We start from the raw sequence: 27,410 nt of genomic DNA, 5'->3' as shown, positions 1-27,410 counted from the left end.
CAGCTCTCAGATAACTTTTAAAGTCAATTGTTTAAAGTAAAATTGTCCTATCAGAAGGTATGCTATTAAATGCTACCTGCTTCCCCAAAGACTTGTACCAGTTTGTTCTTTCACTAAAAGTACCTGAGAATGAAAATTAGTGCCATTTTTCTGTTGAGAGATCAGTATATTGTATTTAGAAATGTTTCCCCCACCCCCACCAAGAGGAACTTTTTTTGAACACAGGTCTGAGTCTAGATGTGACAACTCACCCTTATCCAATCTACTTCACATATAAGGAAAGGCTGAGGATAAACTCCTCCACACTGCCAGTATGGATATTTCTGGCTTACTGAAGTAGGATCTGAACCCTGGCTACATCTCCCACACTAGGTCTTGCTGACACTCAGCAGAGACACATGGGCAGGTCCACACTGTCCCACAGTAAGGCCTGTGCTCTCCTGAGAGACTCTTTGTTTAAGTCTTCCTGACAGTCCCTTTGTTTCCTTTACTGGGTCAGGATATGGCTTCTCACACTATGGATTTCCAGCATACGGTGGGATTACCTTCCATCCTGGAACCACTAACTCCACTGCTGGGATGAAGCATGGTGAGTATCACTTGATTACTGAGAAAGAAAAAAAAGTGAATGCCAAGAAGTGTGTTGTTGCCACACTACTCACAACAGTATCTTCTTGAAAAAATAATTTTCCTATAACTATTTCTCATGAATAGTATAAACTACTTTCCAAATCCTTGACTATGTATTTACCTTTAAGTAGCATGAATAGGCATTAGGATATGGCATTTAAAAAGACAGAGACTTGGAGCTGGGGAGGTTGCTCTGTGGCTAAAGTTGCTTGCTTGAGAAGCCTGCCAAACCAGGTTCAATTCCCTAGCCATCCATGTAAAACTAGGTGCAAAAGATGTCTTATGCATCTGGTGCTGTTTGCAAAGGACCCTGGCATGCCCCTTCACACACACACACATACACACACCAACACATGTGCACACACACAAATAAAGTTAAAATTTAAAAACAGAGCCTTTAACCAAATATAATAATATCAGGAGCTGGGGAGATAGCTCAGTCAAGAAAATATCACAAAAGCATAAGCTGAGTTTGAATTCCTAGCACCCATATAGAAATCAGGCTTGGCAATGTATACCTTTAATCCCAGTGCTGGGAAGGCATACAGTGACCTTGGGGCTCACTGGCTAGCTAGTCTAGCCAAATCTGTGAATTCCAGGTTCAGTAAGAGATTTTGTTTCAAAATATAGCAGAGCAATTAAGAAAACTCCCTGACCCCCCCCCACATCATGCACACACATATGTATACATAAAACACATATACAAGCACACATACACATTCCAAAAAAATCACAAATTTACCTATTTACACTTTCTTCTCAAATACAATGGTCTTTGAAATCTTTTGGGGGTTTTATAGGGCTAACTAAATGGTAATCTTTTCTTATAAGCTGTTAACTGATTTTATGTTTTATTGCATTATCAATTATTTCAATAGTTAATGTATTTCACTCCATAAAATAGAACAATTATGTCCCTTAAGTGTCAGTTTTATGTGTGCTGTTCAAGGAAAATATCAGTATATCCATTTCCATTTTATGTATTTATGCGTGTGTATATGTGTGTGTGCACCAGGATACATGTGTGCAGGTTACAGGACAACTTCTTTGAGACAGAATCTACTGCTGCTGCAGACAAACTGCCGTACTGCAAAGGAACATCAGCCTAGCCGACCTATGAGTTTCACATTCTCTTGATTCTGCCTCCCATTGTCATATGGAGGTGGTATCACAGACGTATGCACACTTTCTCTCCAGCTTTACATGGGTGCTGGGGAATTGAACCTGGATAGTAGGTTTTATAAGCAAACATCAGTAACTGCTGAGCCATCTCCCCAGCCCACTATTACCATTTTATAGACAGAAGGCAAGGAAGGTATAGAAACATTTATTTTCTCACTGAAGGCACATTGTCATTGATGGCAGAGTTAGATTTTGATACAGGTGTGCCCATGAACTCTTACTAGAGCCTGCCATACAACAACAGAGTCAGACAAAAAGCCACACGGTCAGACATGGTGCAGCAGAGATCTCCCTAACCAGAGTTTGCAAATTGAGATGTCTTCACAACTTTGCCTTGTTAATTAGCATTAGAAAAATATATCTACCCTGCTTTTATGAACTTCAGATTTTTCCACTTTGATTTCAGTTCACAAAAGAACTTTCATTTTTTTTCTTCCTTACAAATAAAATAAGATTTGTTTGAGCAGGAATGCTGTTTTGAAACATGTTACCCTATAGCTCAGGCTGGCCTTAATCCTGGGGCAGTCTTCTTTCTACCTCCTGAGTGTTGATATTAAAAGTATGTACCACCAAGCCTATCTACAAAATGAGAACAAAGTTTCTAGCAATATAGCTTTGAAATAGCTTTTAGGGCTAAATATTTAAAATAATTCCAAAACATATTTATATTATAAACACTTTTTTTTGAGTATCCAAAAAAGTCACGTGTATAAACACTTATTTTAAAGTTCAAGTAATTTTATTTTCCCTTTGCAGCAAACTTGCCTTCTTTCTTTATTGGCCCTACATAGAAAACAGTAAATTATAGCTCAATTAATTTAACTGAGAGCCGGGTGTGGTTGGGCACGCCTTTAATCCCAGCACTCAGGAGGCAGAGTTAGGAGTATCACCGTGAGTTCAGGGCCACCCTGAGACTCCAGAGTGAATTCCAGGTCAGCCTGGGCTAGAGTGAGCCCTACCTCGAAAAAACAAAAGAAAATTTTTTTTCAACTGAGAAAAAATAATGTTTTTGCATTTATTCTAGGATTCACAAACACTGAATCTAAAAATGACCCTAAAGTTCATGACAACAGTGATGACAGAGAGAGTGCCAGTCTTCCCAGGAAAGAAAGTAGAGCCACGGAGGGAGACGAGGGCGTCACTTCCAGTGCCAAGAATGGGGAGGCCGCTGTGACGTGTGCAGGGGGTGTCCGTGAAGAAGGCGCCGGGTTTCAGGGTAGGTGAGCACACTGGTGAGGGCTCACGCTGTCTTGGGGGGCGGGGCATCAGTTCTGAGTGTGGGAAACTATTTCCAAAAGATGGGTTTCTTTTCAAAACATGACAAATCAAAAAAGCATTCAATGTACTTTTCAAAGTACTGTAGCAAAGACCATCTGATACATTTTCCAGTGTTATCTTCAAATTTAAAATACAGAAACTTACCTCTCCAATCATAGTGAAGCAGTATGGAATATTAGGAGAGAGAATGAAGTATTTCTGGCACAGATAATAGAGAAGAGTTCTCATGACTTTCATTCTTACCATTCCACGTCCAGCTTGGCTGTCATCTGAAGTGAATTTTGCCTGAAGATGGGGCTTTTCTTTTTCTCTTGTGCCCTTTGAAAAAGTAGGGTTAGGAAGAAATGCTTCTGTTTTCTCTGAATAAGTCTTGAGAGCATATGTGGCATGATTCTGGGTCCGCCCAGGTCCCAGGCCAGGTCACAAGGTGTCTCAAAAATAGAAGAAGAATAAATAGTTACACTTAGTGGCCACATGTGGTCTCTACTGCTCTCTCTCTCTCGCTCTCTCTCTCTCGCTCTCTCTCTCTCGCTCTCTCTCTCTCTTTGTGTGTGTGTGTGTGTGTGTGTGTGTGTGGTGTTTATAGGCATGTATGTGCCAGCACCTGTGAGGAGGTCAGAGGACAACCTTGGCATCACTCCTTTCCTTCTGCCCTGTTTGAGATGGGGCTGTGTATGCCAGAGTAGCTGGCCTGGGAGGTTTGGGATTCTCCTGACTCTGCCTCCTGTTGCTGAAGATGGTTGGGATTTCAGGAACGTGTGGTACTGTGTCCAGATTTATGCAGGTTTTGGGAATCCAAAGTCCAGTCATTAGGCTTGCAGATCAAGCACTTTTAGCCACTAATCTATCTCCCCAGCTCTTTTCTTTTTACCCTTCTAAGGCATGAGGTGTATAGCCAGGCAGTCATATAAAAACAGGTTATGCGTGGCATTGCCATCTCCTGTCCAAAAGGGAATGAACTTTTACAAAAGCACCAGAGGATCATGGAAGTTATGTCTGCAGAACAGTATGATTTTCTTTTGCTGAGGTTTTGATTTTGTTTTGTTTTTCTTTGGGTTTTTGTTCTTTTTTTTTTTTTTCTTTTGAGGCAAGCCCAGCAGACTGACCTTTTTGTTTTTCCTATGTGAGGGTAAGAGGGAGGGAGGGAGGGAGAGAGAGAGAGAGAGAATTGGCATGTCAGGGCCTCTAGCCACAGTAATTGAACTCCAGATGTGTGTACCACTTAGTGCGCATGTGTGACCTTGCACACTTGCATCACCTTGTGTCTAGCTTACATGAGACCCAGAGAATCAAACATGGGTCCTTAGGCTTTACAGGCAAATGCCTTAACTACTAAACCTTCTCTCAAGCCCCTCTTCTGTTTTTTTGACACAGGATCTCCTTACTAGCCCAGGCTGTCCTGAACTTATGTAGACCACAACTGGCCTTGAACTCATGGTAATCTGCGTGCCTCAGCTTTCCAAGTGCTAGGGTGACAGGCATGAGCCACCACACCCAGCAGTGAGAGTGTATATTTTTACACATTGGCTTATTAAATTCCAGTGTATATTTTTACACATTGGCTTATTAAATTCCAGTGAAGGGTTATTTTGTTTAAAATATGGCTATTTTAAATAATGACAATCCAAATGCTTCAAGATTAATTTTTTACCTTAAAATAATGGACATTGATTATTTCTCCTTAAAATAACAGATATTCATGCCTCCAAGAAATTGTAGGCAGGTTTTTAAGAGTCTCATGCTCTACCTACTGAACTAGCTGCGAAGTTAGTATAGACAGAGTTTCAAGTCAGTCTCTAACTGTGTTTGGCAAGGAAATGATCCCCAGTTGTGCATCTTCTAGTCTACACACAATCCAGAGACACTGAAAGACCATCTTAACTAAGACAATATGCCATGTAGAGTGCGCATTTGACCTATGGCTGTGAACATTGCTTTGCAGATCACCTCTTTCTAGAGAAGGCGATGCAGCTTGCCAAACGGCATGCCAATGCCCTTTTTGACTACGCAGTGACAGGAGATGTGAAGATGTTGCTGGCTGTGCAACGCCATCTCACTGCAGTGCAGGACGAGAATGGGGACAGGTGAGTCAGGACCGTACTGCAAGTGTTCTTTTGGGATAGGGAGGAGCAAAGAGCATTGCCTAATGCACACTGGCTAGACGGGGATGAGGGGAATATGAGTCCTGTAATAAAACACTATCACCAGTCAGACCTTGAATTAGCTGGAGTACTCTTTGAAGAAGACATATCTTCAGGCAAGAAAACTAAGATGTGTATAGGGGATGGTACTTGAAAGCTTTGCTTTATTTATGAAAATAATATTGGGGAAATTGTTAGGGGTCCTGAGTCTCTGAAGCTTTGTTGTCCCACTATACATCTGTGATGGATGTGTACTCAAGAGTAAGCCCAGCCGGGCATGGTGGTGCACACCTTTAATCCCAGCACTCGGGAGGCGGAGGTAGGAGGATCACCGTGAGTTCAAGTCCACCCTGAGACTCCATGGTGAATTCCAGGTCAGCCTGGGCTAGAGTGAGACCCTACCTCAAAAAACCAAAAAAAAAAAAAAAAACAAAAAGAGTAAGCCCAGCAAAGGCAGTAGCAGTGGCATAGTGAGGGTCTTCTCCCCTTACTGGTATCTGTGCCCCATTAATAGTCACCAGTATGTGAGTGGGAAGCTCTGGCCACTGCTGTAGCCCAGGCTGCCTGGGAGTGGCTTCCACACACCATGCCTTCCATTCCTGCTGTTCCTCACATTCTGTTTGCAGAGCCACCTGGCTTCTTTCTAAAATGGTTCTCTTATTCCTTTCATTGAAACTTCTGAAATGATCACAAAGGCCTATAAAAATAACAAGAGACAGCCGTCTTCAGAGTCAAGTGCTTTATCTCAAATGATCCTAGAATAGCATCAACACTGAGCAATCTTTTCTGTGGAAGAGCTTTTGAGTGCTGTCTTTTAAAGTCTCAGGTTAACAACCAAATGTTTTAGGAAAGTGCCAACCTCAGGGGTTTCAAGCAGAGACCTTTGTTCTCCTTCCTAGTAGCGTTACCAAGGATGTGGTGTAACCACTGGCCTTGTTATACAGTACAAGTGGAACTGGTACAACCCTCTGTGTGTAAAGCCATGAACAGCACAGTGCTTCTTTGGGTATGAATAATCCAATTAACATTCATAGCATACAACCACCAAAGAAAGCAGTTAACAAAGACAGCGCAGCAGCATTTTCAGTGACCTTTTTAGAGACCTGATGGATTGAGGAATCTTACGGAAGATAAGTGTGTGCATGTGAGGAAGGGAATGCCAGTGTCTGAAAGGAGGACTGTGGAAAGGGATGGAAGGCACATGGATTCCAGTGGGTGCATTGAGGCAAAGCATGGTCATATGTAAGGACCCTGGACATACCTAGTAAGACAGAGGTGATGATTTTCCTTGCCTGAGCATGAAATAAATACTTATGAGTCTCTTCCTAGGACCCAAACATATTCACACAAGCAGGTCCTGAGAAGTCATAGGGGTGAGACTTTGGGAGACCACCAGAGTCTTCTTATGGGCATAGAAGACAAGGCTAACTCAGCTCAGGCCTCTTGTTTTTATTGACCATGTCATATTTAGCTAATAATGTGAAGCCTGTGTCCATTAGTCATCATAGAAAATAGAATAAAGAAAAATTTAAAGCCCTCTGGTATTGGGGAAATTCCCACAAGGGTGTGAAGATTTGAGGGGGAGGGGGAATGTACTTCTGCTATGAAATGCTGAGCTGCACGTGGAAAGTTTTAGGCAGCTTCTGAAGCATGCCATTCTTGATGCATGAGTGTCCCATCTGCATTTCACTGCAGGCCCTTTCAGAGGTCATTTTCCAGCACTCTGTCAAGGGCAGTAGTGAAGTCTGGAAATCATTCTTTTAACAATACTTTTTTTTAATTTTTCTTTGTTTATTTATTTGAGAGCAGCAGAGAGAGAGAGAGAGGTAGAGAGGGAGAGAGAGAGAGAAAATAGGCATGCCAGGGCCTCCAGCCATTGTAAAGGAACTCCAGATGTGGGCACCCCCTTGTGCATCTGGCTAACGTGGGTCCTGGGGAATTGAGCCTCAGTCTGGGATCCTTAGGCTTCACAGGCAAGCGTTTAACTGCTAAGCCATCTCTCCAGCCCATCTTTTAACAATATATTTAAGGAGGAAAATCACAAGTTAGTTTTTTAGGCCTTCCTTTCCCAGTATCAATCTAAATAAATTATACATGTTACATTAAGAGAGTCCTGAATAAAGTGGTAGCTTCTATCTTTGAATTGGAGACAACCCAGCCTGCAGCTGATTCCCCACCCCATGCACTGCTTTCCTGGGGAAATGTGCATCTCAGCTTGCCCATGCCCTGTTGATGTGCACCTCAGTAAAGCACACATGTCCTTTGAACAGGATAGCTTAAGAAGTTAAGGGTTGGCTTTGATCAAGCCAGATATGGTAGCATATGCCTAACAGGTCAGCATTGACTCCTAACTTCACCACTGCTCACTAGCTGTGTGCCTGTGATTGAATTACATTACACCTGTAAGTCTGTTTCATCATCCAAGAAGTACAGATGATATTGCCTATCTCCTAGGATCACTGTTCCCATTATAGGATTGTGTATGTCAAGCAAACAGCATAGTCTAGTAATGAGATGCTCTCAACCTATTGTTGGGTTGTTCGAAAATAGTTTTAATAAATATTTTTTTAAACCTGGGATGGGTAAAGGGCTCAGCAGTTAAAAGCCTACTGGCCCAGTTCAGTTCCCCAGTACCCACATGAAGTCAGATGCACAAAGTAGTGTGTGCCTCTAGAGTCTATTTTCAGTGGCAAGGGTCCTGGCATGCCCATACTCACACACTCTCTTTCTCTCTCTCAAACAAGTGAGTAAATCAATCCATGTTCCTAGGAGTGATAGTTGGAACCAACCAAAACCCCTAAGGTACTATCATTCTCAGTCTCCTAAACCATGTGCTCCAGCCCTAAGGCTGATGGGACCTGGACCCTGCCTAGGAGGAGACTATGGCAGAGGAGGCCAGTGACGTGTAGAAGACTGCATTGGTGTACCCTAGCAGTGTATAGAAGAGGAACATTTGCTCCATTGAGACCCTGGGAAAGTGTTGACTCAGGATGGAGGGTTTCAAATGAGTATAAAGGAGGAAATAGGCAAGTGAGGAAAGAAGTAAAATTATTCCAGTCAGAAGGAATACTTGATAGGATATGGGAGCAATTGAAAGTGAGGCATGCAATGACTTTGTTTCTTCAGAGTTTGCTTCCAGAGTTTTCTCCCAGTGGTTAAAACATACCTCTACTTACCTCTTGGGATCTATCAAGATCTTTGAAAAGTTTTTTTACTAAACTGTATATACACCTATAATCCCAACACTGAGGTTTAAGGATCACTAATAAACTCTAGGCCAGACTAAGCTATAAAGCAAGACCTTGTCAAAAAGGGGGGGGAAAAAAGTTTTTTGAGGAATGGGACAAGGCTAGGTGACTAAATTTTTCTGATCAATTCCTAGTGCCAGACATTCATTTTGCATTTGTCATCCATCTGGATGTCACAGGAAAAAGTAGAGGAGAAAAATACCTAAATAGAGCACAGTAATCAAGTTGGCTTTGAGTTTAAGGGCCTCTGGTCTCCAAACTGGGGTACCTTTGTACTTCAAGAATTTAGTCAACGTAAACACTTCTGGGGCCAGATAGGCTCTGCACATATAGCAGTCTTGGGTAGGCAGAAGGAGGGGTAAGTCTCCCAGAGAAAGCATGTAACCTTAGATCACGACTTTCATAGATTCAAAACCTTGAAGGGCCAAAGAACAGACTCAGCCTTCATATCTAATCATGCCTTGAAAGTTTTGATGTCCCATTATTTAATTCTTGCTATTGTATTTCATTTCAGTGTATTACATTTAGCAATCATCCACCTTCATGCTCAGCTTGTGAGGGACCTTCTGGAAGTCACATCTGGTTTGATTTCCAATGACATCATCAACATGAGAAATGATCTATATCAGGTAAGTAGAAATCTCAAAGAAGAGAACTAAAGCAAATATAATTTTTTTTATGTATACTGGTTTTAGTAATGTTAACAATAAAATAACACAAAAATAAAACACTTTTGTAGGTGGCATCATAACATATATCAGTTGGGAATGTTATTTTATACCTGAGAAGCATTTTTGTGTATGTATAATAGCAGTGACCCCACACTGAAATCAGAAACCTGTTGGAGTGGGTGAACTTTAAACTTTAGAGATCAATGAGTTGATACAGGTTAGAGGAAAAAAACCTTTAAAAAGTCACATCTGTCAAGAAATAAAAAGGTGGAAAAACCACGCATAGTGGCACATGCCTTTAATGCCAGCACTCAGAAAGCAGAGGTAGGAGGATTGCCATGAGTTTGAGACCACCCTGAGACTACATAGTGAATTCCAGGTCAGCCTGGGCTAGAGCAAGATCCTACCTACCTCAAAAAAGAAAGAAAGAAAAGTAAGAAAAAATTAAGTTTTAAAAACCAATACTTTGTAAGAATCACAAGGTCTACTCAAAGGTGCTTGGACAACATACAGGCCCAGTGTGTATCAAAGAAAGGGTGCTGAAACCCGAACACAGAAAGGTGAAAAGGCTTCTTGGGGAAGATGGCAGTCTTGCAAAAACAGGAAGATGGACAGCTGTGAGAAACCAGTGTTGTCCAACTCAGGTCTGAGCAGAAATTAAGAAAGCTAAGAACCAGTGTGAGGGAGTCTTGCAGAGTTTTGCAGGCTCTGAGAAGAAAGAAGCTATCTGGAGACTTGGTGTGCCACCTGAGGTGCCTGAGTAAATTTCAGAGTGAGAGGGGAGGGATGGAAACTCCTTAGGCAAAGCCAAAGTCTGGATGTGGGTGCTGGCAGCCTGAGGCCAAGACAGCAGGTCTGCTATCTGGAGCTCCTTCCTCCCCTTCCCCTGTGACTCTCCTCAGCCCACTGCCTTTCCCTACCCTCCAGTGTTCTGAGTCTTCTAGTCTTGCCTTCTCCTTAGCTTCCATCTTTTTCTTTCTATTCACTTGACCAAAGTATGTTCTTAGTCCCTCTTGGCCTGGATGGTGTATGGGGCCCCTGAGTCAAGCTTACGTTGCTCCTGTTCCAAAAATAGAGCCAACCACCATATGTCATTACACTTAGTAAAGATATGAACTGTTTTAGTTCTATGTATTTATTTATTCATGCATTCATTTCTGTTGATTTTTGGTGCTTCCTTAAGGCTGAACACATACTCTGCCCTGAAATATAACTACATCTCTCAATTTTTAGAGCAAGTGATATGAATCTTTTTTATTTCCTCACTTTAATTTTTTCTGGGTGTTTTTTTTTTTTTTACAAAGACTTGTTACATAGCCTAGGCCAACCTTGAACTCTCAATCCTCCTGCCTCAGTCTCTTAAGTGCTGTGATTAACAGGCCTTGAACTCTCAGTCCTCCTGCCTCAATCTCTTAAGTGCTGTGATTAACAGGCATGTGCAACTATTCTTAGAGGGAATATGATCTCATGTTAAAGAAAAATATTTTAAAATAAGCCAGGCATGGTGGCATATGCCTTTAATCCTAGCACTTGGGAGGCAGAGGTAGGAGGATTGCCATGAGTTTGAGGACACCCTGAGATTACATATTGAATTCCAGGTCAGTCTGGGCTATAGTGAAACCCTACCTCTGAAAAAATACATTTTTAAAAGAAAATGAAAGTTAATAATTTATTTCAAAAAATCATTAAATTATCTCATGTTTTGGGGTCCACATTTTTAAATTGCCTTCAAAGTTCTAAAATGAGGGTGCTGGTGGGTTCAATGGTAGAACTCTAGGCAGCATGTGTGAGGCCCTGGGCTGAGTCCCCAGTACTGAAGGGAAAAAAGAGAATACTGAATGTGCATGTGTGGCTCTCAGCATGCAGTGTTAGACTTCTCTGTTGTGTTTGCTAACAGGAAAAAAAACTGGGGTTCTTCACTGCCTCGTACAATAACCAGAATGAAGTCTTATTTGAATTTTATATCTAAAAGATTATCTTCTTTAAATTTTCATAGCATCTTGGGGAGTTATTGGTATTGGGAAAGTCATTATTTGGCCCCAACAGTTTCTCTGAAACATTTAGCCTGTTCCTCTTAACCATCTGAAGTACCTGAATAAATCTAGGAACCAATGTTGTAACCTTCAAGCCCTCCTTTCAAAAACTGCTCATCTCCACTGCCTGTAGGTGAGCGTCCTGCAAGTTCTTGTTTGCTTGTAGCAGATGGGATCCGCAGAGGGCAGGCACAGCGGGTTTGAAGCTGGGGCTGATATGCACTAAGAAGCTTCCAAGTGTTTCCATGCCACTCAGTGTCATCTTGTCACACGTGTGGAGAATCTCCACAGTGCTTGAGACCAAAGCCTTGGCTGTACTACCACTGAGCCCTTGTCTGCCTCAGTGTGGTCCCTCAGGATAACAAGCCCACTTTCCACCACTCTAGCTAATGGACAAAGGCTGCATTCCCTGGTGTCCCTTGTCTGCCTTAAATACACACTCACTAGAAACTTTGTTTTTCTGATCAGTAATCTTTTTGTTTGCTTTTCTGTTTTTGCTTTTTTGAGAGTGGTCTCCTATGTGCCAGGCTCTCCTAGAATTTACTATGTAGCCCAGGCTAGCCTCAAACTCATGATCATCCTCTTGGACCAGCCTCCCAACTGCTGAAATTATAGGCATGAACCACCCATATGGAGTAATAACTACTGTTAATGGAAAATTACACAGTTTTCTAAACAATTTGGATTATTTATAAATTATCTTAAATATTCTCCCCAAATATCTTTCACTAATCTTAGTACACTTTTGTGGCCATCTGTTCCCAACCACCCTCTGGAGACATCCAAAGTAGCCAAATGATTCGCTCAGAACTAAATCTTCCTCTTCCATTCTCCTTCCAAACACAAACAACCATCCAGTGTGTTTGATATGGGTTACTTTTTGTGTATATCCCCATAAAGTTTTAGTACGTGTTTTTCATGCATGTATTTTTGTCTCATGTTTTAATTACTATATGCATAATTTTAAAATTTTTTTTTTTTCGATGTAGGGTCTCACTCTAGCTCAGGCTGACCTGGAACACTCTGTAGTCTCAGGGTGCCCTTGAACTTACAGTGATCCTCCTACCTCTACCTCCAAAGTGCTGGGATTAAAGGTGTGTGCCACCACACCCGGCTTAAAAATATTTTTTATTTATGTATTTATTTGTTTGAGAGAGAGAAAGAGGCACAGAGAGAGAAGAGAGAGGGAGAGAATGGGAGCACAGACAGACTCCAGACACCTGTGCCCCCTTGTGCATCTGGCTTACATGGGTCCTGGAGAATCAAACTGGGATCCTTTGGCTTTATAGACAAATGCCTTAACTGCTAAGCCATCTCTCCAGCCCCATGTATGCATCATTTTTTTTAATTTTTTTAATTTATTTTTTATTTATTTGAAAGCAACAGACAGAGAGATGAAGAGGCAGAGAAACAGAGAGAATGGGCGTGCCAGGGCCTCCAGCCACTGCAAACAAACTCCAGACATGTGAGCTCCCTTGTACATCTGGTTAACATGGGTCCTGGAGAATCAAGCCTCAAACCAGGGTCCTTAGGCTTCACAGGCAAGCGCTTAACCGCTAAGCCATCTCTCCAGCCCCATCATTTTTAAGTAGTACAAGAGGGATACACAATGGGAGCTAAAAGTTATTCTCCCTGACAATGCACAGGGCCCTGCTCCAAGCGTAACACTTGTGTTTGAGGGTGCACTAGTTTTCCAGTGTTGGCTACAATTACATGTGTATTCAAAGCCATGTATAGCTTTAGTGTACTCTTGCCTCTACTCTACATACTTTATACATACATCTCCAACCTTTTTCTTCAATCTTCATATAATTATTGATTCATAATTTTTGCAGAATTTTACTAAAGAGCTTGTATGTTTACTGGAGCAACCTGGAAGTCCATTCACGCAGCTTCCCCAACAATAGCATCCTGTATAACTATAGCACAGTATTATACCCAGGAAATGTCAACACATATAACCCATATCCTAACCAGATTTCACCAGTTTTCCATGCATTTAGATATGTGCACTTGTTTTTTTTAAGATTTATTTTTATTTATTTATTTGAGACAGAGACGAAGAGAGAGGGAGGGAGGGAGGGAGAGAGAGAGAATGGGTGTTCCAGGACCTCTAGCCACTGCAAACTAACTCCAGACACATGCACCACAATATGCATCTGGCTTTATGTAGGACCTGGAGAATCTAACCTGGGTCCTTAGGCTTCACAGAAACATGCCTTAACTGCTAAGCCATCTCTCCAGCCCTATATGTGTACTTCCATAGGTTTCTTCAAGGTATACACAGACACAAGAACTGTACCTGTTTCTAGCTGTTCAGGAGACTGAAATGCTGAACATAGGAGCTCAAAGGCAGCCAGGGCAATACTGCAAGATTCACCTCTAAAATACATAACGATTCATGCATGTACTTTTAAATGCATAAATAGCATTGTATTATATTTCTGTCTTTGTTTGCTCTTAGCTTTATCCATGCAGGTATATATGCAGCTAGCTTGTCACTGCTCCCAAAGGGAATGCTATAGTATGTGTCTTCCACTTCTAATTCACTTTTCCCTGGTAACTAATATTTAATCACTTCCTTCTTGAAGAAATGGTAGTGCAGTGAATATCCTGCCCACGTCCACTTGTGGATTTGGTCAGAGGTTGAGTTACAAGGTCACTTTCAAAACTTGGATTTTCAGAATATCTGCATTAAATTCTCTGTATACCTACTGACATAACTTTAGGGTTACTGGAGCACTGCTGTATATAATTGTTTAAGATATAGTCCAAAGGTTTAAGATATAGTATCCTAAAATAGAAAATATTTGATGGCATACTGAGATAAAGAAATATGATATGAAAAAAATATACTAACAAGGGGATGTAGCTTTGTGGTAGAGAATTTGCTTAACATTAAGCCAAACACCACAAAAAAAATAATAATAATAAGAAAGGTGAGGGGGATAAAGGAAGAAAGAGGAGAGAGGGAGGGAGGGAATACAAGAAAGAGGGAGAGAGAAAACCTAATGATAATTCCTAATTTCTGAGTGATAACTTATTTTTCTCATTTTCCGTAGCATTTAAGAAACAAAAGTTACTAAACACAGCCTTTGTCAAATTATTTATTTTTGGGAAAAGACTCTTGGGAAAAGTATACCTAAAGTCTTGGAGACATCATTCCATTTTAACCCAGGATTATAGTTTCAGTAAATGAAAAAAATAAAGGAGAATGATAATTTGCCCCCACCAAAAAAAAAAAAAAAAATCCTGTCCTGTTTCTGCTGCAGTCTATGTGATTTAGATGGCATCATTCACCCCTCCAAGGACAGTGTGCTGTGGTCTCCAGGGCAGTTTACAGCCACAGCTGCTCCAGCCAGGAATGACTGCTTCCTGAAGGGGAGGCTGGGCAAGTCTTCACTAGCCAGGCTGGATTTCACAGTCAGGCCCCTGGCACGTACACTAAGTTGTAAAGGAAAATGGTGTTCTCTGTCGGTGGCCTCCATTCTTTGAAAGTTACTTTTGTGGCTGTGTTTGTCTCAGTTCTGAAAACACAGTTTTCCAGACAACCCATCTGCTGCCACTGAAGCACCGCTGTGTGTGCTGGAGAGTCTTGGGACAGTTTGTGTCTCCTGGTGTCAGCAACTCCAGTTGCTTTTCCATCAGAACCTTCTGAGCAAGACACTTGTATTGTCCCAGTTATGCCACTGAGAGTCCTGTAATGCCTGTTACGGGATGATGGTTCAGAACTGTAGTCTCATGGAGCCAGTCCATGGCACAGTATTTTTTAATTTGGTAAATTTATTTTCAGTGTCAATATAGAGCAACAACACCTTTGTTGACTGGCCTCTATTGAGTAGTCATTCTGATTTCATTGGCTACAGCTTTGACTTGATTATGGTAATGTGTGGAGTTTCCACGGTTGATTCCTTCTGGCAATGCCAACTAAATTTTCTGCTACATGAGAAATGTCAATAATTGGGCTATTACAACAACAAAAACTGCTGAGAATTGTAAATGTAAAAATGATCCCAATTGAAGTGAGCAAGAATGCTGCTTTCTTGGTGAACCTGGTATCAGCACAAGGGTGAAGGAGATAAACACAGAGAATACTCAACTCCTACCAAACCAGATATCCAGACACAGAGGCTCCCAAGACCTCATCACTGAAGTAGACCTAAAACAAACCAATCATAGCTCAGGGAACTTTGCAGAAGAGGGAGTGGGAAAAATGTCAGAGCCACATGTTAGGACATTATTCACAGAGACATTGCCTCTCACCCATAACTGATGGCTACCCCCAGAGTGCACAACCCACAATCCCCAACAAGGAGGGTCCCATCAGAGGAGGGAGGACAAGGAGGAGGCTAACGATGGTACCCACCTGGCTGTTTACACACTGAGTATGTACATAACTAATAAAGAAAAAAATTATCCCAATAATCCTAACTGCTGAATGACTAAATGTTAGTCTACTACATATGGTGTATGAGAGAATACAGTGTGGAACAGGGAGCCCTGTGAAAGTCAGAAGTTAATGTGGGAATAGCCAATGGCCCAAAGTGTGACCCCATATGTGGCACCAATGGCTACGAAGCCAGAGAATACAAATGTTCACGATGACCACTGAATCTCCCATCCCTTCTCCATTTAGACACCTTTGCACTTGGCAGTGATCACGAAGCAAGAAGATGTGGTAGAGGCCTTGCTGAGGGTTGGAGCCGACCTGAGCCTTCTGGACCGTTGGGGTAACTCTGCTTTGCACCTAGCTGCTAAAGAAGGACATGATAAAATCCTCAGTATCTTACTCAAACACAGAAAAGCAGCACTCCTTATTGACTGCCCCAATGGAGAAGGTAAGAGACAATTGCATTGTTGATATAACCTTACCCATTCAAATTGCTGAATAGCTACTTAATAGTTGATCATGGAGGCTGCTTCTCACCCAAAAGTGCTCTCCTTAGGCAGCTGGATTTTACTATATCTTGTAGGTATTTCTTCTGCTCACCATAGCAAATTCCTTTCAAGATGGAATAGTCAGTAGGAGGAAAAGCAGAGGCTTGAGCAAACACTGCTCTTGAAGTATATAAAGCATCATTTGTTTGGAGAATGTTTATTTACTAACTCACTGTTTCCTAAGAGTGTAATCAGATCTGTGGGTTCTGAAGGCAGAACAATGGACTCACAAAGCCTCTGAAACATGCCCTGTGCAAAAATTGGGAATGTTGCAACCTGGCAGTATCCCTACCTCCTGTGGTCCAGTTTGACCATTCTCTACAGCTTCAAGGGCCTTCCAACAGCAACATTCCTATCTGTGTCTGTCCTTGTGCTTGGCCCTAGGTCTGAACGCCATTCACATAGCTGTGGTAAGCAGTAGCCTGCCATGTCTGCTGTTGCTTGTAGCTGCTGGGGCAGATGTCAACGCTCAAGAACAGACATCTGGGCGCACAGCCCTTCACCTGGCCGTGGAACACGACAACATCTCCTTGGCCGGCTGCCTGCTCCTGGAGGTGAAGGCCATAAGTCTTTCCTTTGCATTTAATCTCCAAGCAAGTTTCAGGGCACGATGCCAGCATTCAGCTCTGTTTGTTTAACATCTGTGTGGGGGTTCAGAGTAGCACCTTTGTGCATCTCCATCTCCAGCTCACCTCTCTGAGAACTTCTTCAGTGGTAGCCCAATATAGCATTTGGGTTAGTGATAAAACCATATCATATTGGGCCATGCAGACAGGAAGGCAGGGACAAGTGGGGGAGATAACCTTCCACTAACCACTCTGTATGGATGGGTTTAGGGTGATGCCCACGTGGACAGTACCACCTATGATGGGACAACGCCTCTACATATAGCGGCTGGCAGAGGGTCCACCAGACTAGCAGCTCTTCTCAAAGCAGCAGGTAAGGTGGCCTGGTGGTCACGGATAGAAATTGTTATCTGAAATGCAAACCCAACTTCAGAGCACTGCACTGCCTCAAAAGTATGGGTAAACAAAAATTATATGGCCGACCACATTCGAACTGTAGGAAAGGCTCAGTGTAGACCAGTAATCCTGGATTTACCCTGATAGTCAAGTTAGTTTTTACTCTCAGACCGGTCTGTTTGTATTGGATATGTGCAGTTTAGGTTGAGTCCCATGATAAGTGAACTTCTTAGAGTTGGCTTTAGTTTTGTGTAGAATTCTGAGCCATACTCTGATCACAAGTTCCCGGGAGAAAAAGACTAAAAACTTCCTTTTGCAAGAAAAGTCTCTTCCATGTTCAAGTAATAGAAAAAAGCAAATGAACCATGTACTATCATTTAACTTTACTATATTCCTGGCACTGCACTGCACTTTATACTCACTGTCTTATTTACTGCATTGATTCCACAGTAAACCCTTTAAGATACGTACTGTTATTATTATTCCCATCTTAGAGCCAAGGAAACAGAAAGTATCCTGACCCCATTCAAATGCCCCATAAGCAGCAGGGCTGTGTGTCCAGCCTGAGCCTCCAGACTCTATACTCTCTACCGTGTTTCTCTGTACTGTACTGAGGGTTTGCAGATGTTTTCCTACTTGATCCTCAAGTCTTGCATAGCACAGGGAATTATTCCTGCTCATCTTGTGTCTCCAGAACCTTGTCTAGAATCTTAAAAAATGATGGATAAAATTGGCATTTCAAGCCTTCCCTGACAGATCTAATTTACTTCAATAGCTACTTTCCTTTAACTTTTTTGAAGGTAAATGCTTTATAAATTAAAAATGTATATATGCTGTGGATAAGATATAGGAACTATGGATTAGTATATGAACTATAAATGTGGTATAAGAGCTGTGGACATATTATAGGAGCTATGGATATGGTATAGGAACTATGGACATGGTATAGGAACTATGGATGTGGTATAGGAACTGTGGACATGGTATAGGTGCTATGGATATGGTATAGGAGCTGTAGACATGGTATAGGAACTGTGGATATGGTAAAGAAACTGTGGACATGGTATAGGAACTGTGGACATGGTATAGGAACTGTGGACATGGTATAGGAACTGTGGACGTGGTATAGGAGCTGTGGACATGGCATAGGAACTGTGGACATGGTATAGGAGCTGTGGACGTGGTATAGGAGCTGTGGACATGGTATAGGAACTGTGGACATGGTATAGGAACTGTGGACATGGTATAGGAGCTGTAGACATGGTATAGGAGCTGTGGACATGGTATAGGAACTGTGGACATGAGATAGGAGCTGTGGACATAGTATAGGAATTGTGGACATGGTATGGGAGCTGTGGACGTGGTATAGGAACTGTGGACATGGTATAGGAGCTGTGGACATAGTATAGGAGCTGTGGACATGGTAAAGAAACTGTGGACAGGGTATAGGAGCTGTAGACATGGTATAGGAGCTGTGGACATGGTATAGGAACTGTGGACGTGGTATAGGAGCTGTGGACATGGTATAGGAACTGTGGACATGAGATAGGAGCTGTGGACATAGTATAGGAATTGTGGACATGGTATGGGAGCTGTGGACGTGGTATAGGAACTGTGGACATGGTATAGGAGCTGTGGACATAGTATAGGAGCTGTGGACATGGTAAAGAAACTGTGGACAGGGTATAGGTGCTGTAGACATGGTATAGGAGCTGTGGACATGGTATAGGAACTGTGGACGTGGTATAGGAGCTGTGGACATGGTATAGGAACTGTGGACATGGTATAGGAGCTGTGGACATGGTATAGGAACTGTGGACATGGTATAGGAACTGTGGACATGGTATAAGAACTGTGGACATGGTATGGGAGCTGTGGATGTGGTATTGGAACTGTGGACGTGGTATAGGAACTGTGGACATGGTATAGGAGCTGTGGACGTGGTATAGGAGCTGTGGACATGGTATAGGAGCTGTGGACATGGTATAGGAGCTGTGGACATGGTAAAGAAACTGTGGACAGGGTATAGGAGCTGTAGACATGGTATAGGAGCTGTGGACATGGTATAGGAACTGTGGACATGAGATAGGAGCTGTGGACATAGTATAGGAATTGTGGACATGGTATGGGAGCTGTGGACGTGGTATAGGAACTGTGGACATGGTATAGGAGCTGTGGACATAGTATAGGAGCTGTGGACATGGTAAAGAAACTGTGGACAGGGTATAGGAGCTGTAGACATGGTATAGGAGCTGTGGACATGGTATAGGAACTGTGGACATGGTATAGGAACTGTGGACATGAGATAGGCACTGTGGACATGGTACAGGAATTGTGGACATGGTATGGGAGCTGTGGACGTGGTATAGGAACTTTTTCGCTGAGGGCATCATTATTCTGACAAGTAAAGTAAGTAGCATCCTTTCCTCCTTTTCCCACTTGAAATTCTCTTGCCTAAGAGGCCCTGGTTTCAGTGTATACAGGTCATTTTGTCACTGGTTATTTAAGAAAGGTCTTTGGGCAATAAGCTATAAATAATCCTTTTATAAATGCTTCTTCTTTAGCTGGGCACAATGGCACACATCTACAGCCCCAACACTTAAAAGGCTGAGGCAGAAGTTCCACAAGTTTCAAGGCCAACCTGAACTGCATAGTGAATTGCAGGCTAGTCAGGGTTACAAAGCAAAATCCTGCCTCATATAAATAAATAAATAAATAAATAAGCAAGCAAGCTTTGTCTTGAATTCTTAGAATCCCACAAGAGACTAGCTTTTCTGATACAAATAAAGAAACTGAGATTGAAAGATTCAGTCTGATCTTGGAGTCATTCAGCAGCAGGAGAGAGGTCACCTTAGGAGCTCATGTGGCTTAGCTGCTCAGGTTTTGAGTCCTGCATGTGACTCATCTGAGTTTTTCAGGATATGTTTAAGTCAGGCAAGGCTGGCAGAGGCAGAGCACGTAAGAACACAGTGACCTTCCTTAGGCACTCTTAATTAATGTTGGCCCAAGTCAAATGTTCTACCAAAAAATACTCCTCATCCTAAAAGGGTGTGTTGAGCCTTCCACTGTTCTTTTGACAAGCTAAACACTCTTATAGAATAGCCTCTAATATTTGAGAGGTAACTTACTGTCATATGAATTACATTTTACATTGTCTTGCTGGATACTAAAGAACAGACTACATTTCCCAAGATGCATTTGGCTAGTTTTTCAAAAACTGCACATCCTAGCAGAAGATTCTGTTCATGTTTCTCCCCCACCACCACCTCTTTTACTGTTCCTAAGAATCAGAGCTGTAGAAATGCTACTTCCAGGAATAAAATCAACCCTGCTGGACTAGTTATTGAGCAGATCTGCTCTTCCATTGAGTGTGAGAGGCAGGTAGAAATGTACATCGACACGATTAATCTGAAGATACAGGATTTTCATCCTGAGGGGGTATACTGAACCCTGTAAAGTGTCATCCACTTGTCCCTAGATTAAAAATGCACCATTCAAAAGGGAAAAAGATTCAGTTGAAAATAGCCTATAAAGTTGAAAGTCAGAATATTTGAAATATTTTGGTTTTGTTGTGACTGTCCTTGGCCGTATAAGGTACCATAAAAGTCAAAGTAACTTTAAATTTAAAAAGGTTTTTATTACAATTACCCTGATGATTACCTCTCATAACTGGAGGTCCATTGTCTCTGGAAATCTAACCCCAGCAGGCAGTTGGAAGTTGACAGGGTTTGAGTTTTATCCTAACACTGTGTCACCTGACTTTGCAGGAGCAGATCCCCTGGTGGAGAACTTTGAGCCTCTCTATGACCTGGAAGATGCTTGGGGAAAGGCAGGAGAGGATGAAGGAGTTGTGCCAGGCACCACACCTCTGGATATGGCTGCCAACTGGCAGGTGAGTGCTGCCCAGGACGTGTGATGGCTGCTCCTGGGGGACCCAGGAGTTCAGGAATGGAAGACCAGATGCTCTTCTTCACTTTACTGCCGAAAGAACGTATTTTGTTTTTATGAAAGTCTGTTGTCAAGAAGCATGCTTATCTTGAAAAGCCTATCCAGCTAGATCTAGGTCAGCTGAGCCCTGAGCATAAAACTGTTTGCCTAATCAGATCAGGGTTGATATGTGAGAGAAGTTAGAAAAGAGAGTATGCAAATACACAGAAGAGTTACTTGTGCCGAGCACATACCAGAATTCTCACCATCCATTGTCAGAAACCAGCGCAACTGCTATCTTTGCTAAGTGATTTCTGAATTAAAAATAAACTCGGAATTCTCTGTGGATTTCCATAAACAGCTTCAGTGTCACTCAGCTGAGATCTGAAGGGGAAAAGCAGTGACACCGTTTTTTTGGACACAGAGAGGAGACCCAAAGGGTGAAGTGGGCATCAGATCTCAGACCAACACAACAGAATAGAGCTTTTAGGGGCAAGTGTCACTCCACATCTACAAACCACTTGTGTGCCTTTTACTTGCAAGCCTCTTTGTTGGACTGCACATGCCTACAGAGAACACACTTCTCCATGTACATTGGCACCTCATTTGCTTCAGAACACAGAAAGAGAATATGCTTCAATGACCCATATCATCCTTACTGAGGTCTGCCAGGAACAGAATGATGGCAAAGAATACCAGAAAGATCTTCACAGCTGGATTTTCTTTTCTTGTTTTAATTAAGACATCTCTGTGTAATGTTTTCCCATGTTTTTCTACCTAACAGGTATTTGACATATTAAATGGAAAACCATATGAGCCAGAGTTCACCTCTGATGACTTACTGGCACAAGGTAGGTTGTAGTAGACCAGATTATCTCAGCCACTGTTGTGTCCATGCCATGGTTAGAGGGAGAACCAGTGTGAAAAGAGAAAAGCTGAGTCTCTGGACTTTCAAGTAGAGAAGGTTGGCTGCTTCCACAGGAAACTGGAGCAAACAAAGTGGCAGAGACTATCCTTCCAGAGTGTGGTGGAAGGTAAGATAATTGTGTTCCTTCCTCATATCTTCCAGGTGACATGAAACAGCTGACCGAAGACACAAAGCTGCAGCTCTACAAGTTGCTAGAAATCCCTGACCCAGACAAGAACTGGGCAACTCTAGCACAGAAGTTAGGTCTAGGGATACTTAACAATGCCTTCCGGCTGAGTCCTGCTCCTTCTAAAACGCTTATGGACAACTATGAGGTAACACATTGCCCTACATATTTAACTATTTTACTTTACTTTGTTAACATTACTAGCCAGGACATAGTTCCCTTCCTTGTCCCATGACTCTGAGGAAGAAACCCAATCATTGCCCAAGGCATGTTGGGGAGGGAGACCCAGGCCTGGGTGGAAGCCTTGTTCCCTAAGAAGGTTGCTTTCAGATTCTCGATTTCAAATACCGAGAACCTGCAAATATCCTACTTAGAGAATCAGGATTGTCATAAAACTGTGATTTTCGCCCTGAGCAAACACAACAGACCCAGGACACAGAATCATTGTTCCATGGGGGAACTCTTAACAGAGCCATTTCTGAAAGTAAAAGGTAGAAAAACATGGGCTGAAATTATTTTCCACTGAAAATATTATCTGTTATTTCTTAGTGGGTTTCAGAGTAAAATCCTGTGTATGTTCACATCATTCAAGTCTCACTGTCTCAGCACACTCATAGATCTCTGATCCTTCACCCTTCCCTCTCCCTCTTATCACTTCCTCTCTCTCCTACCTCTTTCTCACCTTTCTCCCCTTCCCTCTTTTACCCCCTCCATTTCCTACTTCTCCTCCCTCTGCTCCCCCTCCTTCTTTCTTCTCCTTTTCCCTCCCTCCTCTTCTTTTTCCTTCTCTGTCTCCCTCTTCTCTCTCCCCCTCCCCTTTCCCCTTTCTTTTCCTCCCTCTGTCCCCTCTATTTCTCTCTACCCCCTTACTTCTGTGATTTCATGAATGGTCTTTGTGCTGAAGCAGGAAACAAGACTTACACCTTGTATACTCCCTTGGGCACTCTTCTCCCTGTCCTCCCCAGACCTACATGGCTCTGAGTGAAGCAGGAGAGGGGAGGGAAGGAGAGGGGAGGAGAAGAAAGGGGAGGGGAGGGGAAGGGAGAGGAAGAGATGCTCATAGCCTGAACAGGACGGAACATAAGAACATACTCTTCATTTCTCCCCAGGTCTCTGGAGGCACCATCAAAGAGCTGATGGAGGCTCTGCAACAGATGGGCTACACAGAAGCCATCGAGGTGATCCAGGCAGCCTTCTGTGCCTCAGAACCCACAGCTTCTAGTCCTGTGACCACTGCTCAGGCCCACCTGCTGCCACTCTCATCTTCCTCCACAAGGCAGCACATAGGTAAGGCTACCTCACATCCATTAGGATAGCTACTGTTAAAACTTTCAAAGATCCTGGCGTGGCAGCATATGCCTTTAATCCCAACACTCAGGGGGCCAAGATAGGAGGATTGCTGTGAGTTCAAGGCCAACCTGAGACTACATAGTAAATTCCAGGTCAGCCTGGGATAGAGCAAGACCCTACCTCAAAAAAAAATTCAAAAATAGAGAGAAGTTTAGAACCCTTCTGCATTGTTGATAGAAATGAGTGTATATATAAGTTAGATGTTTATTTTTAAAAAGAAAAAACAGGGAGATTTCCCCATCTTTCTCAGGCAAGGTCACATTCTCTGTGACAGAGCTACAGGGCCCACTACCAATCACTCCTGAACACATCTTCCTGTGTGGCTCTCTGGGCCTGGTTTCACCTTCCACCCATAACCCCACAACACTACCATACAGCTGGGGGAAACCAGTCCAATAGACATTGGCATATAAGTTACTCAGGTTCCCATAAACAATAAAGCAGAGCCTCCACCTCCTCCCCATGCTTATAATGCTGACCTTGTCTTCCAGCATTAACAGTACCATCTGTCATCCTCTCAAAAACATACTCCTAGGGCTGGAGAGATGGCTTAGTGGTTAAGCGCTTGCCTGTGAAGCCTAAGGACCCTGGTTGGAGGCTCCATTCCCCAGGACCCACGTTAGCCAGATGCACAAGGGGGCATAATCATCTGGAGTTCGTTTGCAGTGGCTGGAGGCCCTGGTACATCCATTCTCTCTCTCTCCCTCTCTCCCTCTGTCGCTCTCAAATAAATAAAAAATATTTTAAAAACATACAACTATAGGGAGTGGGTTCTCAATACAGCCCACAGGCCCATGTGTCTCCATGACTGTACTCTTCTACTGCAAGCAACTATTTCATGCTTTCTGTTTCTAGCACCCCTTTCTTCTCTTCTTCATCTTACACCCTGGCCTCAAAACTGCTCTGAAAACACGGAAACAGCTAGAAGTCTCTCATCAGGCCCCACTGGCTGCCAGTGCCCATGTGAAGGGTCTTCCATCCCAATACCCTGCCAAGAAGCAGTCTCTTCCTTGAGCCCCTCCCTTCTCATCTTTAACAGATTCTGGCCACCAGGTCTTGCCTCCTTGTCTTTTAGTTCCTTCCCCATCCCCTGGTGAACAACCTAGTGACCTAATGACAAACCACAATTTTTTTTTTTTTTTCGTGTTTTGAGGTAGGGTCTCACTCTAGCCCAGGCTGACCTGGAATGCAGTATGTAGTCTCAGGATGGCCTTGAACTCACAAGCCTTCTACCTCTGCTTCCAAAAATCTGGGATTAAAGGTGTGTGCCACCACGCTTGGCCCACAATTTCATTTTTTAAAAACAAAAGGGAATGTGTGTTGTTTTTCATTTCCTCCCTTAGTCCCACATCCCTTTTAACTAGTCTGAGCTTTTCTTTTACAGTGGTTCTCTCCACTTCCTCACTCTGTACTTTCCCTGCACCCCTGCAGCTGGGTTCTGTCCTCACTACCCTGCCAGGCCAGCTTCCATACCGAGACGAGCAGTTTCCCAGTTACCAGATATTGGTGATGTACGGGTCACAGCTAGCTGCCCTCTCTCTTCAGTCTCCACTCATGGCTTTTCCGCAGCTCACTTTGCTGCCGCCTCCTCATTCACCAGCCCTCCAGAACCCACGCTAGCCTCCTTTCTTCTCTGCACAGAACTCTCAAGCCTGACCCAAACTCAGATTGGCCACATCTCTCAGGAGCAGCATTGTCCTCCAGGTTAAAGCCCATGAGGACTTCCTGACACTGGACACCTCACACCCAGGTTTCCTCCTCTCAATGGCAAGTGCCCAGTCCAGTCTATCATCCTTTCTTGCCTATAATGCCACAGTGGCTCCCAATCAGCTTCCTGGTTTCTTCATCGCCCCTCCTCAGTCTGTTCTCTGCACCATACGTGTTGTAGCATGATTAGACTCTTTGTCATCTGCCTTTCAGTTAATATAAGTGTACAGCATATCCTTGTCTAGTACATACTGTGAGCTTAGCAGGTGGAACTTTTGGAGGCCTTGTCTGCCAGCTCATGTCTAATCCAGCCCTAGGCCCTTCATGCTTTATCTGCCCTTCCATGAAAAGCTTCTCTCTGGACTAGCTCCCTGATATCCAGTCTCTGTGCTATTGTTAGGGGAGGGTGGGAAGCGGCTCCTGTAGGGACAGGGCAGGTGTCATTGTGCGCACTGTATATAATGTATCTCCAGGAATACAACCCAGCTCTCCTATCTCATGGCCTACTGCTCCCTCACACCAATACTCAAAGAGAAATATAAACACGTCTTTAAAAGGGAAATACTCAAATAGTGCATTAGAGGTCCATTGTTCAGACTCGCCTCACCAGAAGGAAAGATTGGCTTCTGGCTCACAGATTCAGAGGTCCATTGCTTTCAGGCTGCAATGAGGCCTGCACCATGGAGGGAGCTCCTGGCAAGGAAACCTGCTCACTTGGTTGGTTAGAAAGGAAAGGCAGAGAGGAGGGGGGGGGGAGGGAGGGAGAAGAGATTGAACCCCAGTATCTCAGGCATAAGCACAGCCCCAGTGACCCCCACCCTTAAAGTTTCCACCACTTTCCAATAGTGGCACAGGCTAGGGATCCATTCTTTGTTTAGCACATGGCCTTTGGGGAACATTTAAGATCCAAACCAGAAGAAATATAAATCCTTTAATTTATGGTTATTTTTAAAATACTGTAGTCTCTAGTGCATAATAAGTACTCAGTGAACACTGGTAGACTGAATTAGCCAATGCCAAGACACCAGCACTGTCATTAGAGTCTTAATGTTCTAACCCTAGGATGTGATGCCTGAGAATGTAGCATTTTGCTCAGTGTATATAAGAAATGACTTATACTGAGCACACACCTAAGGATACTTTTCAACAAAGAAAATTCAACTTAATTTTTCAGTGTAGACACATTTTTATTAAAATCACCTCATCTTCTTGCTACCAAAAATTTCTTTTAGGCAGTGTGTACTGTTTAATAGCTTTAAAGGCCCAGAGAGAGAGATCTCATTTTCAGTTCTTACTCATAGTCTCAATTTATTTTATCTATGTACAGCAGTTTTCCAAGTGATAAAGTGGGATTCTGATACATAGATGGTTAGATCCTAAGAGAGCTATGAAAACCCTTGGCTGACTCTTAACGTCGCCAGTTTTAAACACCCCTCGGTGTCTCCTGCCCTTGACCTCACAGCGAGCAGCACTGGGGAGCAGGGCTGCAGAGGTGGGAGGTGGTAACGGGTGGGCACGGCGTCCCTAGAGTTGTCCACAGCCTTCCAGAGCCAGGCACAGGAGAGCAAAGGCATCACCCTGGTTCCAGCCAGGCCCCAGTGAACTGGTGCTTTCTCCTTCAGATGAGCTTCGAGACGACAGCGTCTGTGACAGCGGTGTGGAAACGTCCTTCCGCAAACTCAGCTTCACCGAGTCTCTGACCAGCAGCGGCTCATTGCTGACTCTGAACAAACTGCCCCATGATTATGGGCAGGAAGGGCCTATAGAAGGCAAGATTTAGCCTGCTCTCATTCCCCGTGCTGTGTAAACCAAAGCCGTGAAATTCCGCTGCCTCGTCCCAAAGAGGAAGGTAAAGTGCGTCCAGAGGTGCTGGAGGAAAAACGGCCTGTGGGACCATTCTGACTATCATGCAAGGCCTCCCAGACTTGGCTTCCTCTCTTAGTTCCTAAGTGAATTTTAGTTGGTTCAAGTACAAATACTGTCTACAATCACAACACTCGGCTGACTGAAGTGTGGCTTGGGGTATGGTGGCTTGTTGAGCTTTACCAGCCACTACTGGATTACACTTGCTCTCTGTTGTTGCTGCTTGTCCCTCTGCTGAATCCTGCTGTCACTAAAAGTTGTCACTGTTCCCACCTGATGCTCTTTTTAGACATCCACAGCACAAATGTGCATTCAGATTAAGGATTAAGGAAAGAGATATTTTTAAATGAAAGTCACTTGTTGTGCAATAAACAAAAAGAGGCATT

At 43.2% G+C, this 27,410-nt stretch overlaps 1 protein-coding gene across 2 annotated transcripts in view; it reads left to right on the top strand.

Moving 5' to 3' along the window:
* The window catches only part of Nfkb1 (nuclear factor kappa B subunit 1), a 125,745-nt gene extending 98,335 nt beyond the window's left edge, over nt 1-27,410 (top strand). For both annotated transcript variants that reach the window (XM_045143005.1, XM_045143004.1), the window contains exons 13-24: nt 500-589; nt 2,837-3,028; nt 5,033-5,174; nt 8,994-9,108; nt 15,820-16,021; nt 16,506-16,675; nt 16,958-17,060; nt 20,851-20,975; nt 21,795-21,861; nt 22,080-22,252; nt 23,214-23,391; nt 26,784-27,410. In XM_045143005.1, the coding sequence (XP_044998940.1) occupies nt 500-589; nt 2,837-3,028; nt 5,033-5,174; nt 8,994-9,108; nt 15,820-16,021; nt 16,506-16,675; nt 16,958-17,060; nt 20,851-20,975; nt 21,795-21,861; nt 22,080-22,252; nt 23,214-23,391; nt 26,784-26,941 (1,715 nt within the window). In that variant the 3' untranslated portion in view covers nt 26,942-27,410. The remainder of the gene's footprint in view (nt 1-499; nt 590-2,836; nt 3,029-5,032; nt 5,175-8,993; nt 9,109-15,819; nt 16,022-16,505; nt 16,676-16,957; nt 17,061-20,850; nt 20,976-21,794; nt 21,862-22,079; nt 22,253-23,213; nt 23,392-26,783) is intronic.

The sequence above is a fragment of the Jaculus jaculus genome, chromosome 2, assembly GCF_020740685.1.
Source record: "Jaculus jaculus isolate mJacJac1 chromosome 2, mJacJac1.mat.Y.cur, whole genome shotgun sequence".
In the NCBI taxonomy this organism is placed as follows: Eukaryota; Metazoa; Chordata; class Mammalia; order Rodentia; family Dipodidae; genus Jaculus; species Jaculus jaculus.
This window is presented reverse-complemented; position numbering and strand designations above follow the sequence as displayed.